At 58.8% G+C, this 19436-nt stretch overlaps 1 protein-coding gene across 2 annotated transcripts; it reads left to right on the top strand.

The window, feature by feature from the left end:
• Positions 1 to 7892: 7892 nt before the first annotated feature.
• On the top strand, positions 7893 to 17056 carry GLI1 (GLI family zinc finger 1). Of its 2 annotated transcripts, none has more exons than XM_069879697.1 (10): positions 7893 to 7980; positions 9493 to 9688; positions 9911 to 10073; positions 10632 to 10730; positions 10855 to 10995; positions 11571 to 11720; positions 12188 to 12352; positions 13036 to 13290; positions 13806 to 14085; positions 14796 to 17056. In XM_069879697.1, the coding sequence occupies exons 1-10, from the start codon at positions 7920 to 7922 to the stop codon at positions 17054 to 17056; spliced, it is 3771 nt and encodes a 1256-aa protein (XP_069735798.1). In that variant the 5' UTR covers positions 7893 to 7919. The 2 variants fall into 2 exon arrangements, with proteins under 2 accessions (XP_069735798.1, XP_069735797.1); XM_069879696.1 differs by having other exon boundaries at positions 10629 to 10730.
• The last annotated feature ends 2380 nt before the right edge of the window (positions 17057 to 19436 follow it).

The following is a 19436-nucleotide window of genomic DNA, read 5'->3' as shown; positions in this document are numbered from 1 at the left end:
CCTGGTCTAACAGAGGGGTCAGATTCATAGCAGGGCAGCTGGGCGGGAGGTCTGCGTATGGGTTCTGCTGGAGGCAGACGTGTGAAGGCATCTGGGGTCAGGGGAAGCAGCTCCAACTTTCTCCCAGGGTGGGGAAAAGGGTCTTCTTCCCAGAGGAAATTTTGCTGTCTTTGCCACGCCACCAGCGGCCTTTCCCCGTTCCCAACGGGTGCCAGCGGTGGCACCTGAGCGGGTTGTGCCGCGTGCGGGAGGCATCATCGCTGGGGATGCTGCAGACCCCACTTGCCTTGCGAGGCAGCTAGGATGTGGTGTTCCCTTGCTCCTGGACGCGTGAGGGAGCGTCCAGCCTTGCTCCTTGCACCTACGTGCTGCCTCTGAGCCTACCCCTCTGCTGTTTTGCTGTCCCGTGTCTGCAGAGCTGCCCTGGCTGTGGCTCTGTCTGCAGCGCTGCCCCAGTGGGGGAAGGCAGATCAATGTTTTTCCTAAGGCCCTGGAGGGTTAAACCAATTGGGCATGTGGCTGACCTTGGGTCACGAGACTGCGGAGGGTGAGGGCTGCAGGAGCGTCCGCAGGGCTCTGTGCCTCTGGTGGGCTCGGGGGCTTGCCTACCCCAGGTCTAGAGCCCACCTCACCTGAGGGGGAGAGAAAAAGATAAGCAGCGGTGGCCTCCTGGGGTGTTTTCCCACCCTCATCCCTGCTGGACCCCGCTTTTTGCCGTGTCTCCGTGCTCTAGCCCTCAATAAGTTTTGGGGGACTGGGTCTTCAGACATATTATAGTGGCTCCCTGTTAGCTACTGTTGTGGCTTCCAACATGCACACTTAGGCACGCACATCTGCACATCCCACACGTATGTAGACACGCACGAGCATGCGTGCGGACGCATCTGTGAGTGCGTGCACACCAGCACCCCCCAAACTTGCTCACCCGTACGCGCGGATCCCACACATGCCAACACATATGGCCAAACTCGTCCGTTCACACCCACACGCTAACAGAAACACAGATGTCCCCACGCATGCACACACGGAGCCCTCCCCCAGGCCCCCCACGCTGGGGGCTGTGCCGGCGGCTTGATGGATTGTGCCACACACAGCTCCAGCCTGCTGGTCTTTCAGCTGGGATTTCGGCCCGGCTGGATAATCCAGCCCTGACATCACCTGCCTCCGCAGTGGGATTTGGGGGTTGTTTAACCCTGCTGGGGCTGGAGGGGATGGGGATAATTCCTAGGCGCAGTGCTCCCCACCAGCCCTGTGTGTTGGGCTGGAGAGGAGCCCCCCTGCTGCACCCGCTGCACCCGCTGCACCCGCTGCACCCGCTGCTGCAGACCGGCTGGGTGGGAGCAGGGAGCATTCCTGCTGCGGGGCAGGAGCTGGGGAGGGGGTCTGTCCTGTCGCAGGATGCTGTGGGGTGCAGCCCCCCCTCCTCATGCAGCTCCCTCCCTCCTAAAAGGAGCGTGTATCCCTCCTTCCCACCCATAGAATCATAGAATCACCAGGTTGGAAGAGACCCACTGGATCATCGAGTCCAACCATTCCCATCAATCATGGCCCTCAGCGCCTCGTCCACCCATCCCTCAAACCCCTCCAGGGAAGGGGACTCAACCCCCTCCCTGGGCAGCCTCTGCCACTGCCCAGTGACCCTTTCCGTGAATTTTTTTCTCCTGATGTTCAGCCAGACCCTCCCCTGGTGGAGCTTGAGGCCATTCCCTCTCGTCCTGTCCCCTGTCCCTTGGGAGAAGAGCCCAGCTCCCTCCTCTCCACAACCTCCTCTCAGGGAGTTGCAGAGAGCAATGAGGTCTCCCCTCAGCCTCCTCTTCTCCAGGTTAACCCCCCCAGCTCTCTCAGTCGTCCCGACATCCCCTTTTTGCGCCTTCCCTTCTGCCTCCTTCCCTTCCCCTCCCCGTTCCCCAGTGTCCTCAGGAAACTGGAGCCAGATGACAGATTTTTAGATGTGTTTGCAGGAAATAAAAGGCAAGGAGCTCGGGGGGGAGGGGGGTGGCCAGTCCTGACCCCCTCCTGTGCGGCATTTCGGCGCCTGGAGCCAGTCCTGCTCCAACCGCTCCTGCTGCTGGCTGCGCTCCTTGTTTTCTTGGCAGAGGAGAGGAGGAATGTGTTTCAGTTTGAGTTTCTTGGCAGGAGGAGACCGAGGGAAGATTCCCCTCAATCCCGGCTGCGCCTGGCTCTCAGATTTATGCCCATAGGCTGCGACTTGGGTGGGCCGGGGCGGGGGAGGCGAAGGGGGGAGCCGCGTTCCGCCTCCCATTGGCTCCTCCGGTCCCCAGCCCCCTCCAGCTTCCCCTACTCCGGGGGCCACGAGGTCTGGGGGGGCCCCTCCGGACCCGGGGGGCTGGGGCAGCATCCCGGGTCGGGGCAGCATCCCGGGGCCGGGGCAGCATCCCGGGGCTGGGGCAGCATCCCGGTCTGGGGCAGCATCCCGGGGCTGGGGCAGCATCCCGGTCTGGGGCAGCATCCCGGGGCTGGGGCAGCATCCCGGTCTGGGGCAGCATCCCGGGGCTGGGGCAGCATCCCGGTCTGGGGCAGCATCCCGGGGCTGGGGCAGCATCCCGGTCTGGGGCAGCATCCCCGGTCTGGGGCAGCATCCCGGTCTGGGGCAGCATCCCGGTCTGGGGCAGCATCCCCGGTCTGGGGCAGCATCCCCGGTCTGGGGCAGCATCCCGGGGCCGGGGCAGCATCCTGGGGTTGGCATAATATCCAGTGGCTGGGACAGCGTCTTGGGGTTGAGGTAGCATCCTGGGGTTGGGGCAGCATCCTAGGACTGGGACCTGTGGGCTCTGGGCACTTTCTGACTGGCGTAGCCCCCCTCCCCATGCTGGTGCTCGGTGTGGGATCAGAGCCGTGTCCCTGCCACCGTGCCCGCCTGGCACCCGCCTGCCTGCCGGGTGCCCTGGAGGGGACACCCAGTCCTTGCCAGGCTGGCTCTGCTCGCCAAACTCCTCCTTTCTGCTGGACCAGGGAACGGCACACAACCAAAGCCCCATAGGATCACCAGGCTGGGAAAGAACTCCTAAATCATCGAGTCCATTCATCCTTATCTGCCACTAAACCATGTCCCTGAGCACATCTACCTGTCTTTTAAACCCCTCCAGGGAAGGGGGCTCAACCCCCTCCCTGGGCAGCCTCTGCCAGGGACCAATGACCTTTTCTGGGAAAATTTTTTTTCCTGATGTCCAGTCTGATCCTCTCCTGTCGGAGCTTGAGGCCGTTCCCTCTCGCCCTGTCCCCTGTCCCTTGGGAGAAGAGCCCAGCTCCCTCCTCTCCACAACCTCCTCTCAGGGAGTTGGAGAGAGCAATGAGGTCTCCCCTCAGCCTCCTCTTCTCCAGGCTAAACACCCCCAGCTCTCTCAGCCGCTCCTCTTCTTCTCCAGCCCCCTCCCCAGCTTCCTTGCTCTTCTCTGGACTCGCTCCAGAGCCTCAACATCCTTCTTGTGGGGAGGGCCCAGCACTGACCCCAGGATTTGAGGAGCGGTCTCCCCAGGGCCGAGGCCAGAGGGAGAAGAACCTCCCTGGCCCTGCTGGCCACGCCGTGTCTGATCCAAGCCAAGATGCCCTTGGTCTTCTTGGCCACCTGGGCCCCTGCTGGCTCATGGTCAGTCGCTGTCAACCAACACCCCCAAGTCCCTCTCCTCCAGGCAGCTTTCTAGCCCTTGTTCCCCTAGTCTGTAGCTGCACAGGGTTGTTGCGCCCCAAGTGCCTGTTGAGCTGCCCCAAGTCCTGCTTGGTGGGGGCACAGAGAAAGTACCACCCCAGGCAGAAGATGATGTCCTGGACAGGCTGGAGAGTTTGGTGGAAAGAAACTTCATTGAAGTTCAACAGTGGCAAGCGCAGAGTCCGGCACGTGGGGTGGAACAACCCCACGCACCAGGAGAAGTTATGGGTTGGCTGGCTGGAAAGCAGCTCTGCGAGGAAGGACTTGGGAGTCCTGGTGGACACCAAGCCATCCATGAGCCACCAATATGCCCTCATGGCCAAGAAGGCCAAGGGTACCCTGGGGTTCAAGGAGAAAACTGAGGCCAGCAGGGTGAGGGGAGGTTCTCCACCCCCTCTGTTCTGCCCTAGACTGGAGTCTGTTCTGCTCCATCTGGAGTCTCATGTCCAGTTTCTGGTCTCCCCAGCTCAGGAGAGACCAGGAACTACTGGAGAGAGCGCAGCGTAGGGCACAGGGATGAGGAGGGGCCTGGAGCATCTCTCTTAGGAGGAAAGGCTGAGAGACCTGAGGCTGTTCAAGCCTGGAGAAGGGCAGACGGAGAAGGGATCCCATCAATGCTGATCTATATCCAAAGAGTGGGGGTCAGGAAGAGGGGGCCGGACTCTCTTCAGTGGTGCCCAGTGACAGGACGGGGAGCATCAGGCACAAACTAGAACACAGTAACCTGAACATGAGGAAAACCAACTTGCCAGTGCTCTGTCACGGAGCTTTGGAACAGGTTGCCCAGGGAAGGTGTGGAGGTAGCCAAATCCTTCTCTGGAGGTAGCCAAATCCCACCTGGATGCGTTCCTGTGCAACCAGCTTGAGATGATCCTGCTTTAGTGGGCGGGGGGTGGACTAGGTGATCTCCAGAGGTGTCCTCCAAGCTTGATCGCTCCACGATTCTGTGATGATGTGCAAGGCTGGGGAGTGGCACGTGGCTTGTGCTACATGCCTGTGTATTCCCCGTGTGTGCTGCCTGCACGTGTGCTGTGCATGTTTACATGAACCTGTGCATGCGTGTGCTTTGTGTGTATGCGTGCTATCTGCATGCATGTGGAGCTTTCTGTGTGTTCCATAGGACATACGTGTTTTCATTAGGAAAATCTTATTCATGGAAAGGGTGATTGGGCAGTGGCAGAGGCTGCCCAGGGAGGGGGTTGAGTCCCCTTCCCTGGAGGGGTTTAAGGTGGACGAGGTGCTGAGGGACATGGGTTAGTGATTGATGGGAATGGTTGGACTCGATGATCCTGGGGGTCCTTTCCAACCTGGTGATTCTATGATTCTAAGGCTATGGGTGAATTAACCCTTTTCCTGAAGGCGGTAGATGTCCCACAGAAGGTGCCCTTCTTGGAACTCAGTGTAGAAGGGCAGCAAGTCCGCAGTCCGGGCCAGGGATCTGTGGGCTGGTGGGACCCGCTGTGGGTCCAGGGCAGAGCTGTATGTGGTTACTGTGCTGCATGGTAGCAACCTGCCTGCTCTCACACTGAGCAAGGAGCTGGTGGGCTAAACCTGCGGGTCTGGGGCAGCCTGGGGAGCTCAGGTGCCGATTCTCAAGATGGGGAGACAGGGCTTTGGCTTTATGGAACTCTGGCACTCCCCATCATCTCCCAGCTGCACGTGCCTCTCCGTACACGTGCAAATGTATTTTCATACATCCGTGTGTGTCTGCGCACCTGGAATAGCTGCGTTCAGGAAGGATGATAGGAATGGTTGGACTCGAGGATCCAGTGGGTCCTTTCCAACCTAGTGATTCTGTGATTCTGTGACCATGGAGGTGCTGCACTTGACTCCCTAACTAGACAAATTTTGTGAGGGACATGCAAACCTGCTTTTCATTAGCTGTAGTGGCTGGGGAAGGGGGCAGATGGGAGGCTTCCCCTGGAACTGATCCCCCACCTTTGCTGCGAGGCTCAGGTCCCACAAGCAGGTAAGAGCCCCCTCCTCTGGCACCCCCACCTCCTGTTTTCCAACTCATCTCTTCCCCTACTCATCTCTTTCCCTTGCCTGTCCCCAGCACCACCACCTTCCCGTGTTCCTCCCTCCCTCTTTGCCTGCCCTGCTGCCTCCCCCCCCTCCATTCTTTCTGGCTGACACTCTCACAAAGCCCCAAGACAAGCTTTCAAAGGGGCAATTCATGCGGAAGAATCGCTGCCCCCCTCACCCCCCGTGTTCCAAATGCAACCCAGCACTTCCCCAGCGGGGTGAGGGGCTCCCACTCCCCCAGACCCCTTGTCTGAGGTGATTCCCTCGGTGGCTCAAAGAGGGAGAGACCCTTGTTTCCACATGTGCCTCTCCCTCACCCTGTGGTTGTTTCTCCTCCCAGAGCCTCTGCCTTTCATATAACCCCTTGGTGGTCTTGGGGCGGGACAGTGACCACCAGAGGGGATGGAACTGAGGTCCTGGACCTGGGTGCAGAGCCTGAAGGCACAGCCGAGGCTGGAGATCTGACCTTAGGCAGGGCCAAGCGGAGCGAGTGGCAGGTGGAAATGAGATCCAGGCACAGGGCAGGAACCTGCAGGCAGGGATGCGATAGTGGGCTGGGCTGAGCCCTGTGGGCAGGGGTGTGATGTGTGGGTGGGACGGGGCAGGGCTCTGACCTGCAGGCAGGGTGGGGACCCATGGGCGAGGCAGGGCTGGGTGGGACCTGCAGATCATAGAAGAGAATCATAGAATCACCAGGCTGGAAAAGACCCACCGGATCATCGAGTCCAACCATTCCCATCAATCACTAACCCATGGCCCTCAGCACCTCATCCCTTAAACCCCTCCAGGGAAGGGGACTCAACCCCCACCCTGGGCAGCCTCTGCCACTGCCCAATAACCCTTTCCATGAAAAATTTTTTCCTGATGTCCAGCCTGACCCTCCCCTGGTGGAGCTTGAGGCCATTCCCTCTCGTCCTGTCCCCTGTCCCTTGGGAGAAGAGCCCAGCTCCCTCCTCTCCACACCCTCCTCTCAGGGAGCTGCAGAGAGCAATGAGGTCTCTGCCCCCCAGTCCCGAGCGACCCCCAGAGCCCGGGGTGGGAACCGGCTCCGAGCGCCCCCTGGCGGCCGCGGGCGGAATGACAGGCGCCGCCTCCTCCTCCTCCGGACCAGCCGCGCCCCGCGGTGGAGACTGACGGGATGGTTTGGGCTGGAAGGGACCTTAAAGATCATCCAGTTCCAAGGGACATCCCACTGGATCAGGCTGCCCAAGCCCCATCCAACGTGGCCTTGGACACCTCCAGGGATGGGGCAGCCACAACTTCCCTGGGCAACCTGGGCCAGTGTCTCACCACCCTCATGGTGAAGGAATTCTTCCTCATGTCTAGTCTAAATCTGCCCCTCTCCAGTTTATCCCCATTGCCCCTCATCCTATCACCACAAGCCTTTATGAACAGTCCCTCCTCAGCTTTCTCATAGCCCCTTTCAGGTACTGGAAGGTCTCTATAAGGTGTTCTTGGAGCCTTCTCTCCTCCAGGCTGAACAACCCCAATTATCTCAGCCTGTCCTCATACAGGAGGTGCTCCAGCCCTCTGATCATCTTTGTAGTCTTCTCTGGACCTGCTCCAACAGCTCCATCTCCTTCTTACATTGAAGAGTCCAGAACTGGACACAGGACTCCAGATGAAGTCTCACAAAAGAGGATTAGAGGGGCAGAATCCCCTCCCTCCGCGCTCCCACACTGCTTTGGACGCAGCCCAGGACACGGTTGGCCTTCTGGGCTGCAAGTGCACATTGCTGGCTCATGTTGAGCTTCTCATCAACCAGCACCTCCAAGTCCTTCTCCTCTCAATCCCATCACCCCCCATCCTGTACTGAAATAGGGGATTGCCCAGACCCAGCTGTAGGACCTTGCGTTTGGCTTTGTTGAACCCCATGAGGTTCTCACAGGGCCACTTCTCCAGTCTGCCCAGGTCCCTCTGGATGACATCCCGTCCTCCTGCTGTGGCAACATGTTCAACCCCACCAGCCCCCCGGCTCCGGGCTATGCTGAGCGCCGCTGTCTGCGCCCCCCAGGACCAGCCCCGGCTGCCCCAGCACCGCAAGGTTGGTTGCAGCCCCCTCGTCCTGGCAGGGTGCGAAGGGCACCCGACTTCAACTTCAGTCCTTGGGTTCAGGGATGCGCTGGGGATTTCCTCTACCCCTTGTGCCATCCACCCTAATACCTCTTCCCGCCTTTCTCCTCCCCTGTCAGGACTTGATTTCCCCTTATGTCATCAGTCCAACCTCATGAGCGGTCACCGTGGTTATGGGTTGGTGCCAGGAACCGAGCACGTAGGCGGTGGTGATGGTAAGTGTCCAGTCTTGGGAAGCCGTGGAGCAGGTAGGGGTTCTACAAGAGGTTTAGGCATCTCCTTGGTTTGTGTTGACCATCTGGTCAAAAGAGGTGCTCATCCTGCTGTATTCAGCACTGGTACAGCCTCACCTCAAGGGCTGTGTGAGATTCTGGGCCCTACACTTCAAGAAGGATGTGAATGCGCCCAGAGGGTGGCAAGAAAACTGCTCGCAGGGCTGGAAGGAATGTCTAAGAACTTTGGATATGTCCAGTTTAGAGAAAAGGAGGCTGAGGTGTGACCTCATTGTTCTCTACAGCTTCCTGAGGAGGGGAGGTGGACACAGTGGTGCTAATCTCTTCTCCCTGGGATCCAGTGATAGGAGACATGGCAATGGTTCAAAGCTATGCCAGGGGAGGTTTAGAATGGACTTTAGGAAGCATTTCTTTATCAAAATGGTGGTCAAACACCAGAAGAGGCTTCCTAGAGAAGCAAGCCTGTCAATGTTTAAGTGGCACTTGGACGATACCCTTAATAACATGCTTTAACTTTTAGTCACCTTCCCTTCCCTTCCCTTCCCTTCCCTTCCCTTCCCTTCCCTTCCCTTCCCTTCCCTTCCCTTCCCTTCCCTTCCCTTCCCCTACCCCTTCCCTTCCCCTTCCCTTCCCTTCCCTTCCCTTCCCTTCCCTTCCCTTCCCTTCCCTTCCCTTCCCTTCCCTTCCCTTCCCTTCCCTTCCCTTCCCTTCCCTTCCCTTCCCTTCCCTTCCCTTCCCTTCCCTTCCCTTCCCTTCCCTTCCCTTCCCTTCCCTTCCCTTCCCTTCCCTTCCCTTCCCTTCCCTTCCCTCCCTTCCCTTCCCTTCCCTTCCCTTCCCTTCCCTTCCCTTCCCTTCCCTTCCCTTCCCTTCCCTTCCCTTCCCTTCCCTTCCCTTCCCTTCCCTTCCCTTCCCTTCCCTTCCCTTCCCTTCCCTTCCCTTCCCTTCCCTTCCCTTCCCTTCCCTTCCCTTCCCTTCCCTTCCCTTCCCTTCCCTTCCCTTCCCTTCCCTTCCCTTCCCTTCCCTTCCCTTCCCTTCCCTTCCCTTCCCTTCCCTTCCCTTCCCTTCCCTTCCCTTCCCTTCCCTTCCCTTCCCTTCCCTTCCCTTCCCTTCCCTTCCCTTCCCTTCCCTTCCCTTCCCTTCCCTTCCCTTCCCTTCCCTTCCCTTCCCTTCCCTTCCCTTCCCTTCCCTTCCCTTCCCTTCCCTTCCCTTCCCTTCCCTTCCCTTCCCTTCCCTTCCCTTCCCTTCCCTTCCCTTCCCTTCCCTTCCCTTCCCTTCCCTTCCCTTCCCTTCCCTTCCCTTCCCTTCCCTTCCCTTCCCTTCCCTTCCCTTCCCTTCCCTTCCCTTCCCTTCCCTTCCCTTCCCTTCCCTTCCCTTCCCTTCCCTTCCCGTGCTCCTTCAGGCTCCCAAGTGCGAGGCTTGAGTCCTTGGGGGCTTCTTCAGCCCCCCGGGACCCGTGCTGAGAGGAGTTCCCCCTACTCTCTGCTGCCATCCCAGGCTCACGCTTCTCGACACCCCGTGGCGCAGGCAAACTGGGCAAGAAGCGAGCACTGTCCATCTCGCCCCTGTCAGACTCCAGCATTGACCTGCAGACCGTAATCCGCACCTCACCCAACTCCCTCGTTGCGTTCATCAACTCCCGCTGCGCCTCGGCCGGTGGCTCCTACGGCCACCTCTCCATCAGCACCATCAGGTGGGTGGGAGGCTGCGGCTCCGTCTGTCACTCTGGGAGCCTGAATGCTGATTCCCAGCTTGGGGAGCGCCTGGGGTGAGGGCTTGGGAAGGTGGGAGTGGAATGGGATGGTGGGTTAAGGAAGGAGTGACTGGGATTCAGGCACCTGGGATACCTGGCTTGGAAAACCTGAATTTCTGTTCTCTGGCCGTGCTACCTGCTTATCCCTCTTGCTCCTTGCAGTCCATCGCTGGGGTACCAGAGTCCACCAGGTCAGCAGAAGGGTCAAGGCCACCTGTACAGCCACACCCCCCCAGCACCACCATGTAGCTCCCATGAACACCTGTCCACTCATCCAGGACTCCTACACCGTGCCCCGGCTTGTGGGACCCTCAAACACTGCCAGGTAAGGGGGTCTCGCACCTGTGTAAGCCGTGCATCCCATATACGTGGTGGTCCAGGAAGCATCTCAGTGCTGACTGAGAAGAAGAAAAGCGACAAAGCTGGGGAGGGGGCTGGAGAACAGGCCTTCTGAGGAGCAGCTGAGAGAGCTGGGGGTGTTTAGGCTGGAGAAGAGGAGGCTGAGGGGAGACCTCATTGCTCTCTCCAACTCCCTGAGAGGAGGTTGTGGAGAGGAGGGAGCTGGGCTCTTCTCCCAAGGGACAGGGGACAGGACGAGAGGGAATGGCCTCAAGCTCCACCAGGGGAGGGTCAGGCTGGACATCAGGAAAAAATTTTTCATGGAAAGGGTTACTGGGCAGTGGCAGAGGCTGCCCAGGGAGGGGGTTGAGTCCCCTTCCCTGGAGGGGTTTGAGGGACAGGTGGACGAGGTGCTGAGGGACGTGGGTTAGTGATTGATGGGAATGGTTGGACTCGATGATCCGATGGGTCTCTTCCAAACTGGCGGTTCTATGATTCTATGATTCTATGACTGGTTTCCATTTCCCCCCCGCCCTGGTAGCAGCTCAAGTTGGAGTGGAGCCTGAGCAGCCCTCTGACTGTCAAATACCCAGAGGAGAGATCCGAGGGTGATATCTCCAGTCCAGCTTCCACAGGCACCCAGGTACTCCCCAGGCCTTGAGACCTCCTCCGCTTCCACAGGGCTAAACTCTCCCTGGCACCACTTTCAGTAACTGGTACGTGACGGGTCGTACCTTGGTGTGCTCATCTTGGCTGTGCTCCCACAGGACCCCTTACTGGGGATGCTTGATGTTCGGGAAGATCTGGAGAAGGAGGATGGGAAACTTGAGTCTGAGACCGTGTATGAAACCAACTGCTACTGGGACAGCTGTGCCAAGGAGTTCGATACGCAGGAGCAGCTGGTGCATGTGAGTTGGGTCTTGCCTGGGGACACCCAGACCCAGAACCTACCCTTGGGCCTCTGCCTGTGTCAGCCCGCAAACCCTGCTCTAAGACTGTCCTCTACTGAGCTCCCTTGCCCTCAGAACTCACCTGTACGCCTGCGCAATATTGGAAGTTGCCCCTAGGAGGGGAAGGATAAGCATCCTCCGCTTCCCATGGGCAAGTTCTTTGTGATCCTCCCATACTATGTCCCCAGTGGGAGCACCCAGTCTGGCTTTCCTCACCCCTGGGGCAGGTCTCCTGAACCACTGGTTCATCCCGAAGTCCTCCTTTGCTCTTTGTCTCCCTCTAGACACTCCAGGCTCTCCGATATCCCCTTGATCTTCTCTTGGTCCTTCCAAAGTACCACCCAACCATCTCCTATATCCCCTGCCTCCAGACACCATCCAACTACTCTATTTTCTCTCAATCTCTGGTGTCTCCACCCACCACCCCAGTCCTTCTACATCCATTTCTCCCATGATATTCTCTTAAGATACTTTTATGTCCCCGATCCTTGGCACCCATCCCAGCGCCACCAGTGATGCCCCTCTCTCCTCAGCACATCAACAACGAGCATATCCATGGAGAGAAGAAGGAGTTTGTGTGCCACTGGGCAGCGTGTTCCCGCGAGCAGAGGCCCTTCAAAGCCCAGTATATGTTGGTGGTGCACATGAGACGTCACACAGGCGAGAAACCTCACAAATGCACGGTAAGCTGGAATGAATGAGCCTTCGCAAAGCCTCGGCTGAGCTGGGATGGAGCTCAGGGCAGAGTGCGAGCTGTCCTGTTCCGTATACGACATTGATGGAAGATGTGTGGTGGGGAAAACGAGGTGGGATGGACGAACAAGGTGGTTTGGAGCGTGGAGTGGGGTTACGTGTGGCAAGCCAGAGCCTGTGCGATCGATGGCAGCGATGCACATGAGGAAAAGAGGGATGTAAGAGGCTGGGTGCAGCGCAGACGCGTGTCCTGTGCTTAGAGAGGTGGCATCACACAAGCCAGAAGGGTAAAAGGCTGTGGAGCAGTGTGAAGGTGGAGGAGGGCAGGTGTGTTGTGCCTTGGCTGGGAGGTGTGATACGTATCTGTGGTGCTCTGGGTGTGCGTCGTGTGGGGGATGATGTGGTAATAGGGGCTGTTGGAAATGTGTGGTATGGTTCACCCTGCTTGCCTGTGCAGTTTGAGGGCTGCAACAAAGCCTACTCACGCCTGGAAAACCTCAAGACCCACCTGCGCTCACACACGGGTGAAAAACCCTACGTGTGCGAGCATGAGGGCTGCAACAAGGCCTTCTCCAACGCTTCGGACCGAGCCAAGCATCAAAACCGCACCCACTCCAATGAGGTACAGACCCATCCGGGGGGCTCCTTGCATTCTTCTGGGCTCCCCATATGCCTCCTGATTAGAATCATAGAATCATAGAATCACCAGGTTGGAAAAGACCCACCGGATCATCGAGTCCAACCATTCCCATCAATCACTAACCCATGTCCCTCAGCACCTCGTCCACCCGGCCCTTAAACCCCTCCAGGGAAGGGGACTCAACCCCCTCCCTGGGCAGCCTCTGCCAGGGACCAATGACCCTTTCCAGGAAAAATTTTCCCCTAACATTCAGCCTGACCCTCCCCTGGTGGAGCTTGAGGCCATTCCCTCTCGTCCTGTCCCCTGTCCCTTGGGAGAAGAGCCCAGCTCCCTCCTCTCCACAACCTCCTCTCAGGGAGTTGCAGAGAGCAATGAGGTCTCCCCTCAGCCTCCTCTTCTCCAGGCTAAACACCCCCAGCTCTCTCAGACTTGCTCTCCAGCCCCCTCACCAGTTTCGTTGCTCCCTATGACCTCCTCCAAAGCCTTAATGTGTCCCCTCCAAGGGGACTCAGCCTCTTTTATCCCTTCCCACCCTCAGTTTCCTCCGTTCTCAAGCCTACTCAAAAGGAAGGGGAGGGGGCTTTAGTTGATGTACTTTGTGGTGGTGGTCTCTAGTTGGAGCTAACACCTTCTCTCCACCATGCCTACCTTTTTTTCCCTGACAGAAGCCCTACGTGTGCAAGATTCCAGGCTGCACCAAGCGCTACACCGACCCCAGTTCCTTGCGCAAACATGTGAAGACGGTGCACGGCCCCGACGCCCACGTCACCAAGAAGCACCGCGGGGATGTGGTGCCCGGCCGTGCACTGCCCACCCCCAGCGGCCCCCCAGACATGAAGCAGGAGAAAGATACAAATGGAGAAAGATACTCTGAAGCCCGAAAGGATGACAGCAAACTCTTGGTGCCTGACTTGGGCTTGGTAAGGAGCTAGGGGTGTGATGATGGAAAGGGGGCCTGACCAGCCCTGTTGGAGGAGTCACAGAATCATAGAATAACCAGGTTGGAAGAGACCCACCAGATCATCGAGTCCAACCATTCCCATCAATCACTAACCCATGTCCCTCAGCACCTCGTCCACCCGGCCCTTAAACCCCTCCAGGGAAGGGGACTCAACCCCCTCCCTGGGCAGCCTCTGCCACTGCCCAATGACCCTTTCCATGAAATATTTTTCCCTAATGTCCAGCCTGACCCTCCTCTGGTGGAGCTTGAGGCCATTCCCTCTCGTCCTGTCCCCTGTCCCTTGGGAGAAGAGCCCAGCTCCCTCCTCTCCACAACCTCCTCTCAGGGAGTTGGAGAGAGCAATGAGGTCTCCCCTCATTTTGCATGGTAGGGGGAGTCCTCTCCACGTCTGGCAGGGTGTGGGTTTGCAGGTTAAGTTGTGGAGTGGATATCTGACCCCTTTCTCCTTGGTTAATTTTTCGGGGACCCCCCCAGAAGCCGCAGCCCAGCCCAGGCGGGCAGTCGTCGTGCAGCAGCGAACACTCCCCGCTCGGCAGTACAACCAACAACGACAGCGGCGTGGAGATGGCGGGCAACGCAGGTGGGAGCTATGAGGATCTGTCCACGCTGGAGGACGTGGTGCCCGGTGAGCCCATGGGCACCTCGGGGCTCATGGCCCTCCACAAGCTAGAAAATCTCCGTATTGACAAACTGAAGCAGATGAGGAAGCCGGCAGCGACCAAGGGCCTGAATTTGCCAGCGATCCCTGGAGCCGGTGAGACTGTGGGGCCGTCCCACCTGGATGCAGAGCTAGTCCCGTGGGCACTGTGTCAAGAGAGGTCTGGTTTGCAGCCTGAGCCATTTCCACTCCTTTCTTTCACTAGTGGCAAACCCTCACATTTAGGCTGTGCCCCATCTTTGGACTCTTATTTTCTTCAGATCTTTCCCAGCCTAAGTGATTCTCAATGATGTTTTACCCCCTCTTTGTTGCCACCACTTGAATTTGCTTCTTGTCCCAGCAGGCACTAACCATGCCCCATCTTTGGAGTCATATTATCTTCAGATCTTTCCCAGCCTAAGTGATTCTCAATGATCTTTCACCCTCTCTTTGTTGCCACCACTTGAATTTGCTTCTTGTCCCAGCAGGCACTAACCATGCCCCATCTTTGGACTTTTATATTCTTCAGGTCTTTTCCAGCCTAAGTGATTCTCAATGATCTTTCACCCTCTCTGTGTTGCCACCACTTGAACTTCCTTCTTGTCCCAGAAGGCACTAACCATGCCCCATCTTTGGACTCTTATTATCTTCAGGTCTTTTCTTCAGATCTTTCACCCCCTCTTTGTCGCCACCACTTGAATTCGCTTCTTGTCCCAGCTGGCACTAACCATGGAAGAGGTCAAATCCTGGTCCTGGAGGTGGCTTCTTGTTCCTCCTCTGTGTCCCGCGTGCCCTGGTGTAATTAATTCTTCCTTTTCTTTCCTTAGGCTTGCCTGGAGAGGTGCCTGGGATGTCGGTGCCGCCAGCAGCTGCCTCGCACCGGCGCGTTGCGGAGCTGTCGGCAGCAGAGGTGGCCGTGCCGCTGAGCGAGCGCCGCGGCAGTGCCACCAGTACCGTCAGCTCAGCCTACACGGTGAGCCGGCGCTCGTCCCTGGTGTCCCCGTACCTGGCTGGACCGTGTCCGGCTGGCGAGGCGAGGGCAATGCCTGGCGGCTCGGGCCCGTCAGACACCTACGACCCCATCTCTCCGGATGAGTCGCGACGCTCTAGCGATGCCAACCCCTGCGGGGGGCTGCCGGGTGTGGGCAGCCTTACTCCAGCCCAGCGCTACCGCCTCAAAGCCAAATACGCCGCGGCCACGGGTGGTCCCCCCCCAACCCCGCTGCCCAGCGTGGAGCGGGTGGCCATGGGTGGCCGTGGCGGCTTCCGCGGGGACTACCTTGGGCCGGCTGAACCCCGCTTCCTTGCAAACGGTTTGCTGCGAAGGCACAGCTCCAACGATTCCCCTGGCTACGCGGGCAGCGTTCCCCCTCACTTGGTGCCGCGCAACGGTGTGCGACGCGCCAGTGACCCTGCCCGGACGGCAGCCAACCCTCCCGCTGCAGCCAAAGTGCATCGTTTTAAGAGCGTGGGGAACGTGAACGTGTCGGGTGTGGGTAGAACTGCTCTGCAGCCCTTGGGGGGTTCTGACGCCGATCTTCAGCGTCACGTCTTCTCCCCACGCCCACCCAGCATCAGTGAAAACGTCTTCTTGGAGAGCGTGAGCGTAGAGGGCCCTGGTCCAGGCATGGAGTCTGGCTTGCTGGAGATGGAACAGTACTTGAACTACCCCGAGGAAAGTTTCCCGTGCCGGGGTTCAGGTGTGGAGCTCCAGTGTGAAGGCCTCTTCAGCAGCGCGCACCGGACAGCAGGGTGTATGCACCTGAACCCAGGAGGCCATGGGGACATGGAGGAGGGCTTGCTTCAGTCCGAGTTCTCCCTCCCTCCGTGCCAGATGAACCAGCACTTCCCGAGCATGCATGCCGGCGATGGGACCGTGTCAGCTCCTTGGGATGAACCTCTCCAAGGCAACCTGGAGATGAGTTCCAGGCAGCCAAGTGTCGGTTCTTCTGCTGCTGCCGTCTCCGGGTCACAGTGTCACCATCAAAGTACTGAGTACCTATTGCCCAATTCTTGTGGGCAGCAAGCCAAACTTGTGAGCTCGGGCCAGGACGGTGGATTTCCTGGCGGGTACCGGCTAAACCGACTACAGATCAAATCTGAGCAACGTTACCCTGCCCCTGCCCCGGCTCTTGCGCCCTGCCAGAACCCCAAGCTTGCTGGACCCATGCCGCCTCCTGCATCCTTTGGCCAAGCTGTGAACGTAGGGCCCGGCGGGTACCAGTCCGAGGAACAGGCACCAGTCAGTTACATGGGGCTGTTGAGCCAGGGCGCTAGAAGAGCCCAGACCCCCACCGCGCACACCAAAGAAGTGATGGTCCGTAGTTACGTGCAGGCCCAGCAGGCTCTCATGTGGGGAGACCAAGCAGCCTCCAAGGGGGAGAAGGTTGCCTTGGGGTTGGGCGGTGAAGCTGGGCAGTGCCAAGCCCCGCAAGCCCCGCTCTACCTCAGCCCCAAGTACTCTGGTTACCAAACCAAACCAGATCACCTGCAGCACCTGGGAGAGACCCAACACCTCCTAAACACCCCCTGCTTCAACCCGGAGGTGGTGCCACATCCACCTGGTGGCCCTAAACCACCCGGTCATCCCACCAGTCTGAACTATGCAGGCAACCTGGATCAGACAGCTCATTCCTATGAGGGGGTGGAAGCCAGTTGTCGGCGTGGACTCCGCTTGCCCCCAGCCCGCCCCACACCTGAGGGGCCTGGTAGTGCTCACCTGTATTACCCAAGCCAGGGGACACCTGTGCAGGTGGGGAAAGGTGGGCATAAGCTGTTGGGTCAAACGGCAGCGAGCTGTGGAGCTCCTGGGCATTATGGTGGGAGCTTGGAAGGACCCAAAGGCAGCTCGTATTACTCCCTGGATTCAGGGGAGCAGGTGGCCAACAGCCTGGACTCCCTGGACCTGGAGAACACGCACCTTGACTTTGCTGCCATTGTGGAAGATGCAGAGACACCCGCAGTGGTGCCCGGTCCCCCTGGCCTCCTGCTTCCTTCGTCTGGTGGTGCCAACATGGCTGTGGGTGAGATGAGCTCCATGTTGAGCACGCTGGCTGGGGAGAGCCATTTCCTCAACTCCCTGTCCTAAATTAGGATGTGCCAGCCACACAGGGGCGTGAAATCCCTTCTCACGTGCAGATTTCTGCGTGGGGTGGCAGGAGGTGGGGGAGAAACACTCCTGAAGCCTCCCCCTCAGGCTGTGAGCGTCAGGCTCTTTCAGGAGAGGGACATCGCTGGGTCCCGGACACAGCCGCGGTCTTGATCAGGTGCTTCAGGTCACCTCTTTGTGCGGAAAACTAGTTTTCCTGACCATTCCAGTGCCTGGAACCTTTTTCCTGCCTTTCCTAGAGCTCCGGACAAGTTAGCTCTGTGCAGCCTTAACGTTGAAACCAAAGAGTTCCACTCTCCTCGACCCCCTGGGCAGGCCCCATCGCAATGGTCCCACTGCCCCCCTTAAATCCCAGTCTTTGTAATGACTGCAATCAATCCTTGCTTGGCGAGCATCCCTCCCCAAGCCCCGTTCCCCCGTCTTGCTCAAGGAGGGAGAAGGGAAAGGCAATTCTGGACCACAGGGATGGGTCTGGGGGGGAGCTGGGGTGCCTGGCACTGCCAGGGTTGCTCTGTACATGGTGTGCACACACGTATGTTCCTCCTGGGGATGTCACCGCAGTCTGCCTTTTTATTTTCTTTGTCTGAAAGAAAGAGCAGTGCCATCCCCTCCCATTAAACCCTTTCTCAGGGGACTGTGAGCTGTGCGCCTCTTTATCCCTGCAGATTGGCTCCGAGCTGAACCCCTGTGCCAGCTGAGGTGCAGCTCCACGGCCTCCTCCCTCTTTCCCTCACCTGGGGCCAAGACCCACCTGTGCCTGGTCCTGCAGAAGCATTTCCCCCTCCCGCTTTGGACTGTGGATCATAGAACCATAGAATAGTTTGGGTTGGAAGGGACCAGGTGGCCAAGAAGGCCAAGGGCATCTTGGCTTGGATCAGACCCGGCGTGGCCAGCAGGGCCAGGGAGGTTCTTCTCCCTCTGGCCTCGGCCCTGGGGAGACCGCTCCTCGAATCCTGGGGTCAGTTCTGGGCCCCTCCCCACAAGAAGGATGTTGAGGCTCTGGAGCGAGTCCAGAGAAGAGCAAGGAAGCTGGGGAGGGGGCTGGAGAAGAAGAGGAGCGGCTGAGAGCGCTGGGGGGGTTTAGCCTGGAGAAGAGGAGGCTGAGGGGAGACCTCATTGCTCTCTGCAACTCCCTGAGAGGAGGTTGTGGAGAGGAGGGAGCTGGGCTCTTCTCCCAAGGGCCAGGGGACAGGACGAGAGGGAATGGCCTCAAGCTCCACCAGGGGAGGCTCAGGCTGGACATCTGGAGAAAATTTTTCATGGAAAGGGTGATTGGGCAGTGGCAGAGGCTGCCCAGGGAGGGGGTTGAGTCCCCTTCCCTGGAGGGGTTTAAGGGCCGGGTGGACGAGGTGCTGAGGGCCATGGGTTAGTGATTGATGGGAATGGTTGGACTCGATGATCCAGTGGGTCTTTTCCAACCTGGTTATTCTGTGATTATTATGATAACAGGGACAGTGAGGTACAGAATGAAAAACCAGTGACGGTGACCAAGACAAATGGACGGCTGCCAACTGAGCCAGGGGTTGTTATGGGGCATTTTGTTCCACTGCTTCTACCAGGGCTTTTTTTTATCTCGTAATCCTTGTTCTCCAGCCCCTTCCCCAGTTTCCTCTTCTCTGGACTCGCTCCAGAGCCTCAACATCCTTCTTGTATCGAGGGCCCCAGAACTGACCCCAGGATTCGAGGTGCGGCCTCCCCAGAGCCGGGTCCGGGGCCAGAACCTGCTCCAAAGCTCATCCCAAAAATAGAGAAAATAGGGAAAATGAGAAAAATAGCGCCCCCCGCTCAGTGCTGCCGCCGTGTGGCCGTATCGCGGTACTGCAGGTGCTCAGTGCTGCCACCGAGCGAGCGCAGCTCGGTACTGCAGGAAGGGGTTAAGGATTCTCTCCCCGGTCCTTTCAAAAGCGGCTCCTTCTCTCTTGGTCTCACTCCAGTTTGCGGGCGATTCCTACGCACGAACCCTAGAGGGGCCATGGGGGTCCCTAAAGCAGTTCTGCGGGTCCCTAGAGAGGCTCTGGGGGGGTCTTAGAGGGATTCTGAGGGGTCCTAGAAGCCCGACCCCCAACCTCCCATTCCCGCACCCCCCCACTCTCCCGCAAGAGCGCGCGGCCCGCCAAGCCCCGCCCCCTCTCTCCCCATTGGCCGACGCGACGCGACTCTTCGCTCCCATTGGTTGCTGGTCGCATAAACCCCGCCCCCTTCGGGCGATCCTTCTCTCCCATTGGTCGCTGCTCCCGCCGCTCAGACAAGCCCCGCCCTCTCCCATTCACCTCCCCTCTGCGATCCTCCTCTCTCATTGGCCGCTCCTCTGAGCCCCGCCCCCTCTCCCCATTGGTTTCCACCCCGCGCTGCTCCGCTC

This window comes from Phaenicophaeus curvirostris, chromosome 38 (genome assembly GCF_032191515.1).
Source record: "Phaenicophaeus curvirostris isolate KB17595 chromosome 38, BPBGC_Pcur_1.0, whole genome shotgun sequence".
In the NCBI taxonomy this organism is placed as follows: Eukaryota; Metazoa; Chordata; class Aves; order Cuculiformes; family Cuculidae; genus Phaenicophaeus; species Phaenicophaeus curvirostris.
The sequence above is the reverse complement of the archived record's forward strand: the minus strand, read 5'-3'. Positions and strand labels throughout refer to the sequence as shown.

Excerpts from the sequence above, each read along its gene's own strand:
- GLI1 (XM_069879696.1), top strand. The coding sequence starts at position 7,920 with ATGAGCGGTCACCGTGGTTATGGGTTGGTGCCAGGAACCGAGCACGTA. Across the intron at positions 9,689-9,910 it reads CTCTCCATCAGCACCATCAG|TCCATCGCTGGGGTACCAGA; the intron begins GTGGGTGGGAGG and ends TGCTCCTTGCAG. Across the intron at positions 10,074-10,628 it reads GGACCCTCAAACACTGCCAG|CAGCTCAAGTTGGAGTGGAG; the intron begins GTAAGGGGGTCT and ends CCGCCCTGGTAG.